This window comes from Charadrius vociferus, unplaced genomic scaffold, assembly GCF_000708025.1.
Source record: "Charadrius vociferus isolate BGI_N301 unplaced genomic scaffold, ASM70802v2 scaffold39, whole genome shotgun sequence".
NCBI lineage: Eukaryota > Metazoa > Chordata > Aves > Charadriiformes > Charadriidae > Charadrius > Charadrius vociferus.
Genome location: NW_009650188.1, coordinates 5,759,550 through 5,767,686, shown reverse-complemented (window position 1 = coordinate 5,767,686; position 8,137 = coordinate 5,759,550). Strand labels below are relative to the sequence as shown.

General features: G+C 48.7%; 1 protein-coding gene across 1 annotated transcript in view; it reads left to right on the top strand.

Moving 5' to 3' along the window:
* Window positions 1-8,137, top strand: part of PAPPA2 (pappalysin 2) — a 90,914-nt gene that overhangs the window by 42,366 nt on the left and 40,411 nt on the right. Inside the window, exons 13-15 of the mRNA XM_009892944.1 lie at window positions 15-90; window positions 4,839-4,974; window positions 5,190-5,406. Of these exons, the coding sequence (XP_009891246.1) occupies window positions 15-90; window positions 4,839-4,974; window positions 5,190-5,406 (429 nt within the window). The remainder of the gene's footprint in view (window positions 1-14; window positions 91-4,838; window positions 4,975-5,189; window positions 5,407-8,137) is intronic.

The following is an 8,137-nucleotide window of genomic DNA, read 5'->3' as shown; positions in this document are numbered from 1 at the left end:
GTGTATCTGTGGGCAGCAAAAGCCTATGCCTCCCATCAGGATGTGAAGTCCTGCCCTGTTTCCTTGGTCACTGGAGAACCTGTTGTGAAGGTGAGTGAAGGCATGGCCAAAAAAAAAGACTTTGCTAGAAAAGCCCATGCAGTAAAGCTGCGGAAGTCACTGCTGCAAGAATGTACTGAGGCAAAATCAAAATATTCAGAGCAGCTCTCGAAGTGTCTATTGACTACTGTGTTCCCATGCAGGGAGACAATAGAGGACATGGGCATTTCTCACACCCCTCTTCCCGTAGTCCCTGGGCCCAAGAACTGCAGAATGCAGGAGGGTGTTTCATCAAGGCAGGGAGCACCTCCCCCAACCATGCAGTTTGCTGAACAGTGACCATGCTCACCCCACCAGCTAAGTGCACAACTTTGAGCATGTAGAGTAGCTCCACTGTGTTGATTTAAACAAAATAAAAATTCTTTGAGTCTAATACCTTCTAAGGTCAGAGCCTGAAAGGATAAAATCACACATACATCAGCATCTGCGCTGCTCTCAAACTCTCTGATCTGAAGCCAACAAAAAATCGATAGGAGAATTCCCATCTTTCATATGGGCTTTGCAGCAGAGCCTGGAGGTCTAGGACGGGATTTCGCCTGATCAGTGTTAATGTGGGGGTGTGTATGTTCTTTCCTAGCAAGCTGAAGAAGGGGAAGAAATATGTAGAGTGGTCCTATTCTGCCCTTTATACATGTGTTTCTATTGACCTCATGTAAGGAACCATCATCTTGAGACCCACAGCATGATTAAATTGCCTAGATATACTTGTCTGGTGGGATGCTGTGGGCTCAGTTGTCTGCTCCTCTAGAAGGACTCACAAATCTCCCAGGCTTTGTCTGTCAGGCCTATGGTGATGTCTGGGTTACCATAGGGCATCAAATGGCACTCAAGGCTGGTATTCAGGCAAATGAATTGCATCTTAAGATCTCATCAGCCCAGTCGAAATCCAGAGGTTGTGGTCTTCCCTATTATCTCACAGCCTGGCTCATTTTTTCTTACTCAGCCCCACAGCATATTTGCAGTACCTAAAAAGGGCAAAGACCTCCTATACACATATGTGGGTAGTGAGATGTCACTCTTGCTTAGGAACCCAAGTTGTCTTCATGCGATGAACTGACATGGGATCCTTCTCAACATGTTGAGTCTGTCTTGAGGTTTTGTAGGTGCTGTTTCTTTCTTTTGCTCTCTCATGCTCTTTGCTTCTTTCTGGATTGAAATAAATTTCTTCTTTCAGGTGTGTAAATCCCACCTTCATGATGTGCCAAAGGACCTTTCCCTGGCTGCTTGGTTCCCCTGCACTCCCAGCCAAGACAACACTCAGGATCCAGATGAGGAGAGGATGCCCTTGGGCAATGAGGGAGTTTGGCTCAAAGTAAGTAAGGATGCGTGGTCAGGCACAGAAGGATTTGCTTGTCTTTACCCAAGCGCTTTAGTGACAAACACCCATCCTTTTCTGTCCTGTAGGAGTTACAGCAGTCTTAAAAACTGCTCGGGTAGGACTTCATATCCTACTGAACTCTTTGTCAACCCCAAATGCCTGTGGCTGGGTCTTACGTAGTTGCCCCATTCCCACTGTGAACAGCAAACCCATCCTGGGGCAGATTGCCAGGAGAAGGGCTGTGCCCAAAACCAGGAGCCCACAGAAATGTGTTGAGGCTGAGAAACAACTTGCTCCTGACTATTCCCTGCAGTCAAGCCGTGCTGTTACACACACAAAGGGTGGGCACAAGCTGGGTTTTTGCTCCCCATGGCCGTGAACACCTCAACACTGGGTAGCTGGATATATGCTGCCATCCTGAGAGGTCCCGAGCACTCCAAGTTGCTGCTAAACACCATGAGCCCACAGCAATCAGCTGTGGCATGAATGTTCTCCTGCTCTCTGGTGACTCTAGACCAAAGGAGGCATTTCTGTGCCCAAGCCACTGGTCCTGCAGCTCAACGGGGCTTGGGGACTGCCTCCATGGCTAGGGACTGCCTTTGGGAGGGAACCTGAAGGGTCAAATCTCTCTGGCCCAGCAGGCAGAGGGGCAGGACAGAGAAGAGCTGAGTGTTAGGCCAAAGCAATTTTTACAGCGTTGATTTTCTAACCACAGCCATGGTTTAGAGGTTTTGTGGCTGTTGCCTGGTGTTACTGGAAAGCCGGGCTCTGGCGGGCTGCTTCCTCTGCAGTTTGAGGGGCACCTTGCCCTGCTTTGTTTGAGGTTGTCTAGAGGGGACCTCCTCCCAAGATGCTCAGGCAACTTGGTGAATCACCAAACCTGAGCCAACAAACATTGCTATTGCCTCTGAGGTCCTCTGTCTCTCCAAAGAACTTCGTTTAACAGCTTCCCCCCCCACACACACACACTTTCTTCCTTGTCTGTGTGCTCACAACCTACTTTCCGACTTCAGTCTCTGGCCATGACAAATGTGCCTCCTTTCTTCCTTTGCTAGCGAGAAAGCAGCAATCTCCCCCTCTGCCCTACCTAGATGAAAGCTTGCTTTCCACTTCTCACCAGGGGTTAAAGCGTGTTCCAGTTTTATTGGAGATTGTGGTCAGTTCTCTTCCTCTATGGATGTTTATATTAAAGACTTTCATTTCTGGTTCTCTGTGCTCTCTTTAGGAGTGCTATTATTTTCCGCCCATAAAATTATTTATGGACTAGTAATAAATATGCCCATTTTCTTTTTTCTTTTTTTCCCCTTTTTTAATGGAGTTTGCCTGATTGGTAACATATTGGGTTAGGAAAGACAGCTTCTTGTTGACAATTTGCCTAGCACACTCACCTGCCCAGACAGGAACGGTGTTGTTCATACACGTGTATACCCACGTGTGTATGGTGTTTCGTGGCCACCAAATCCCGTGGCCATTTTAAAGCTGTGACACCTGTGTCACCCAGGTTAGAGCCACACCACAAAACTCATTGGGTGGTAGGAATTGCTTCCTACGGTGTTTCTCAAGAGGTGGCACCAATGAGCAAGGGAAAGGTTGGGTCATGCTGTAAGAGGACTGGGGCTGGAGGCAAGAGTGGGCCACCGAACAAATCATCTACCATGCACCTTGGGTCTGTCTGCAGGTGGGAATAGTTATGATTTGCAGATCTCTGGTCATGCTTTATTCTTTTCATTCTTAGTTTCTAACACATCCATTGAGGAGAGAAATCAAAATCACTTGTAAGCAAGTTGGGATGTGTAATATGCAGGAAATTAAACAGAAAGGGGAAGAGGGAGAAAAATTAAGACGACAGCCTGCTGTGGCCAGGCCCATAATACATACTTAAAAAAAAAAAAATAAAGTTGAGATGTTAGTCAAGTCAGCTGCTGTTTGTCTACCTCGGGGCCGGTGTCCTTCACCTCCAAGTACATGTACTGCAGGAAGGGAAAGACTAAACGCTCCACCTTAAGCTGTGTAGTCCAGAGAAAGCCTCACCCGACTTCTCCAACCTGACTTCTCCAACCATCTCTCCTCCTCTGAAGAACCATGCTTGGAGGGAGTGTGCAGCAGGTGGCTGGGTTAAAATCCATGGGCTCTTTGGGGCTTCCTGGCTGCAGGTCTGTCCTAGGGAGCTCCACTGCTAGCTCTTCTTTTGCTTCCCTCCCTTCTTGCTTTCTTTCCTTACCAGCTTCTGAGCTGGTGGGGACACAGCAGGGATATACCAAACACACAAAAAACAAAAAAGAAAAGGAGAGCAGCTCCAACCTCCTGGTCAACTCCTTGCAGCAGGGCCAGCCCTGTGCAAGACCAAGCCCTGGCCAAGCGACCATGTAGGCAGTGTTGGGGACTCTCTCATGGGGTGTTTGCTGCTGAGCACCTCCCTGCAGGGTGGGAGCCCTGGGATGAAACCCAAAGTTTTCTCCTGTTCCCATGCGTGAGCAATGCCTGGCGTGGCACAAACCACCCTGAGGCTGGGCTGCCATCACGAATCGGGTGGTTGTCCCCTCCGCTCCCTCAGTCTGCTCCTTGGGCTGTGCCCGGCCAGCCAGGACTTGTCTGTCTCCGAAATACAGCTTCACCTTGCATTTCTGGGCTCCCTCCATGCTGGCATTCAACATAAAACACTCCATAGGGTGGGTCTTGATCAAAACACATCTCGGCACTGGGTGGGGGGCACCAGGGTGGGGGAGAAAAACATTTCTATCCTCTTACTTCCAAAGAACATCTGCCCTGCCATGATTGACGCTGTGAGTTTCCCGGCTCCCTCCTCTAGCCTTCGGGGCTGTAGACAAGTGGGGAGCTGTCGGCTCTCCTAGGAGGCAGGACTTCTTCCCACAAATCTTTCTGTGTGTTGGCTGACGGACAGTTTACAGTCACTCTGGGTACCGGGGCTGTTTTTGGTTTTGATTTTTTTTTTTATTTTTTTTTTAATAGAAATATTTTGGTGGCAGGGCTGGTAGCTGTGCTCTCTGGGTGCCTCACTTGCTCAACCAGCACTGTGTGGGGTGGGAGTCAGAGCATGGGGAAGGGAGGGCAGAAAAGGGGTTATCCAGGTCTCAGTCAGGCGTTACTCAATTTTAAGAGCAGCAAATGTGGAAGCTGGGGAAATGCCATAAATTTATGGCAAGGCAGGACTGATACACGTGGGGAAGACTCATGAAAGGGAAAAGGGGAATTAGGAGGGAAAGGACCCTCCACCCTTTCTTCCCTCCTCTCTCTCTTCCCCCCCTCCATTTGCTGCTCTGCACAATTGCAGTCTCTGACCCCCTAACCCTGCTCCTGCTTTCTCCGCATGCTCCCTCTTTCTCTCCCTCTGCATATATGGGATCAGAAAGGCTCTATTTGGTATGCACGCTCTCACCATCTCTCTTCCCCTCCTGCCCAGGTGTGCTTTGAGAGACCTGTGGCACCCACTTCCCTCCTGATCTTCCTGGCCTCTGATGGCACCATCCCAAGCATCCAGCACAAGCCGAGGGTAACCGTCCTGCTGAGCGACGTAGATGGGCTGAACCACTCTTTGGGTGAGTATCCTATGGGCTCACACACCAGGAGCCCCCACCATTGCTGTGATCTCTTGCTGAGTTGGGTGCTGGTGTCCCCTGTTCCCCCTTGCAGCATCTGCTGCTTCTCAAGCTGGTTTCTTGGGATCTGTGGGGGAGCAGAAGAGGTAAATCAAAAATAGAGAAAATATCCCTGGAGGTGAGCTAGTGGCTTCTTTCTTTGCCTCATCTTGCAGGGATGTACGAGCTGTCATGCCAGCACAACCCGCTTGTCATTAACATGACCTATGGCCAGGAGGACCCATCCCACTGGACTGCTTCGGTGCTGCTTAACTTCTCCTCCCCACTTGTGGGCATCGCGGCTGTGGCCTTGCGGACATCAGCTCAGTCTGGCTCTGACCCCACCACCTGCCTCCTAAAACATGAGGAGGGATATGGCCACCAGCGCTACAGGTATGGTCTCCTCAGGGCACTTCCTGACGGGCACTCAGAGTATCTCTCTCCTCTGGGGCTTTGTGCTTCAGTTCTGGAGCTTTTATCTACTCACTGAGTGTTTTGTGACTCTTCTCAGGTAGCTTTTGAGGTGCTGTTGGAAAATCCAGTGTAATGAGACTTGATTTGCTTACCTCGCTGGGGGCGGAGGGGGAAGCAGGAAAATAGATTTTGTGTGTGGCCTGTGCATCTGCACAAAACTGCATTAAAGAACAGTTCCCTGGTGGGAAAACCAAGCTCCCTCTGCGAAGGAGTTATTGCTGAGGGCTGCTACTGCAGCTGAAATGCAGGCTTCTTCAGCATGTGCTTTGCAAGTTCTGTCTCCATCCATTCCAGTCTTCCCCACACTGAGGGAGGTGGGAATGAAGATCATCTCCTCCTCCTCTCCGTGCTGGCTCCCCATCCATCCCAGGATCCTCACCAAGTCTCACGCCATCCCTTTCGTAACGCGGTGATAACAATAATAGTAGTAATGGTGCTTTAATTTGTTGGTGTCCAGAGCTCACAGGTGTCTGCCTGTCTCTGTAAAGCAGCAAACAAGAGGCGGCCTTTGCAGAACAGGCGCTGCTCTTCCAGGCTGGTTGTGCTGGCAAAGGCATGGAGAAAGACCGTCATCCAAGACAGACTAAACAAACAAGGCGGAAAGAGGGTGCCGAGCAGAGGCACTGGTCCATGAATGAAAGGGTGGTGCTCAGCTCTGTCCTAGAGGGGTAGTGGGGCTGGTGGCGGCTGGCGCTGACAGCAGCCAAACTTGCCAAGTCTGGTTTTGCTTTCGGATCGCGGGCTCCCTGAAGTTACAAGCGTGCCGATCCAGGGCTCTGGTTCAGCTTGTTACTCAAACCGCACCACTGGGAATACTGATTTTGGGTCCAAGCTTTGCTAGACCTGTGGGGGCATTAGGAGTGAAGGGCTTTGGCTAGGGTCATCACATGGCTGCTACTGTCATTTTTCTTCTCTTGATGGCACTGGATGGACGAACATCCCCGATAATGAATGAGTGTGCTTGTGTTTGTCTAAAAGCCTGTGGGATCATGGTACAATTGATTTATGTAGGGTTCTGGAAGCCATGAATATCCTGCAGTTGCTTTTTACTTTCTTTTTTTTTTATAAGTGCATGTGTGATTTATACAGAAACATAAATCTTAGTGAGTCAGCATATAAATATTATTCTCAGCCTTACATTAAAGGATCAGTGTCCACCTGAAATGCAGTCTGTTTCCTCCTGGTAGCCCTTACAGCTATGTACACACATGCTTCTAAGACCCCAGCCAACTGATGTGGTTTTGCAATTACATTTTCTCATCCTTTAAAATAATTTTGTGCTCTCATTGCTAGAGAGCTTCCCCCTCCCCCTCGGAAGTGACTGCAAGGAGGAACAGACTGACCGGATGCAGCTGAGTGTTGCCTATGGATGGGGAGAAGCTCGTATAGGGACAGAGAGAAAGGAGAGTAGATCTTTTTCTCTTTAAAGTGTCATTATAGCTGAAGCACAAGCCAGGTCTCATAGCGCCAAAGCGCACAGAGCTGCGTGCTGTCCCCTTTGTGTGGGCATGGCAGGACCCAGCAGGATCTTCTCATCTTCTCTTCCTCTGCTCACGGTTGTCCTGCGGGCTCACCTTGGCCTTGGCTTAGCTGTGGTATGCGGAATTGCAGGTTACGCACGTGCCCTTAGCAAACACTCGAGTAAGTCAGATCCCCAGAGTTTTCAGAGTAGGAAATGCTATTTATAGTATTGCTTTTCTCGACAAAAGGATTGAATATTTAGAGTGGGGTTGGGCTTACAGTCTCCAGCAGTCTTACTAGTAACAAAGGATCTGCCTCTGTTAAATCGGGAAACATCCAAGTATCATCCCCTTATTATATTTTAAAAATATATTTTGTCTCCAAAACAGCAGTATCTTTATTTTTAAGGGCTAATAATCCATTTCATATAAGGCAGGTGGAGTCTGGGGAAAAAATCCCCTATAAAAATCCAGGAATATAAAATCTGATGTAAAAGATCACAGATCTGAGTTATTTCTGTAAAGAATTGAATTGACTGTTTGCACACACCCAGCCTCACATACACAGTACGTGCATGCGAGTGCTTTCCTAAAATAACCCAAGAAAGGGGCAGTAACAAAAGCAACAAAGAAAGCAGGTTTCCTGACTTCAGTCTAGAGATTCTCATTGCAAAATAATAAATACATGATGGCTTGGTATTTCTGTATCATCTCTCATCTTGAAGAATCTTAAAGTGCTTTGCAGGCTGGGGAAAACAAAGAGATCATGTTTTTGCTGATGAAATGCAGCCAGCTCCAGGTCAGGATGCAGCAGGCATTTAATGCTAGAGAAGTACATCCTTGTTTTGGAAAAGGAGATGGCTTCTGCTTTTGGACCCGCTTGAGGCACTGAAGGTTGGAAGAGCCCTTAAGACCAAAGCAGCATGGTGTCCCTCCCTTGCACCTTGCTACCAGCACCACAAACCCCTCTCTACTCTCTCTCTACAGCAGCTCAGGGCTTTTCTGTGCTTTCTGTACCCCGTCACAACCTTATGAGGTCAGACAGAAATCTGACTTTTAGAGAGTTTCCACCCAGGAAACTCAAACTCTCCAGCTTTCATCCTTTTCTTTGTATTTTAAAACTGAGCCACGGTCCCTCCTGTTTTCCTTGGTACAGGCTGCATACTGAACCAGGGGAACATTGTTCATTT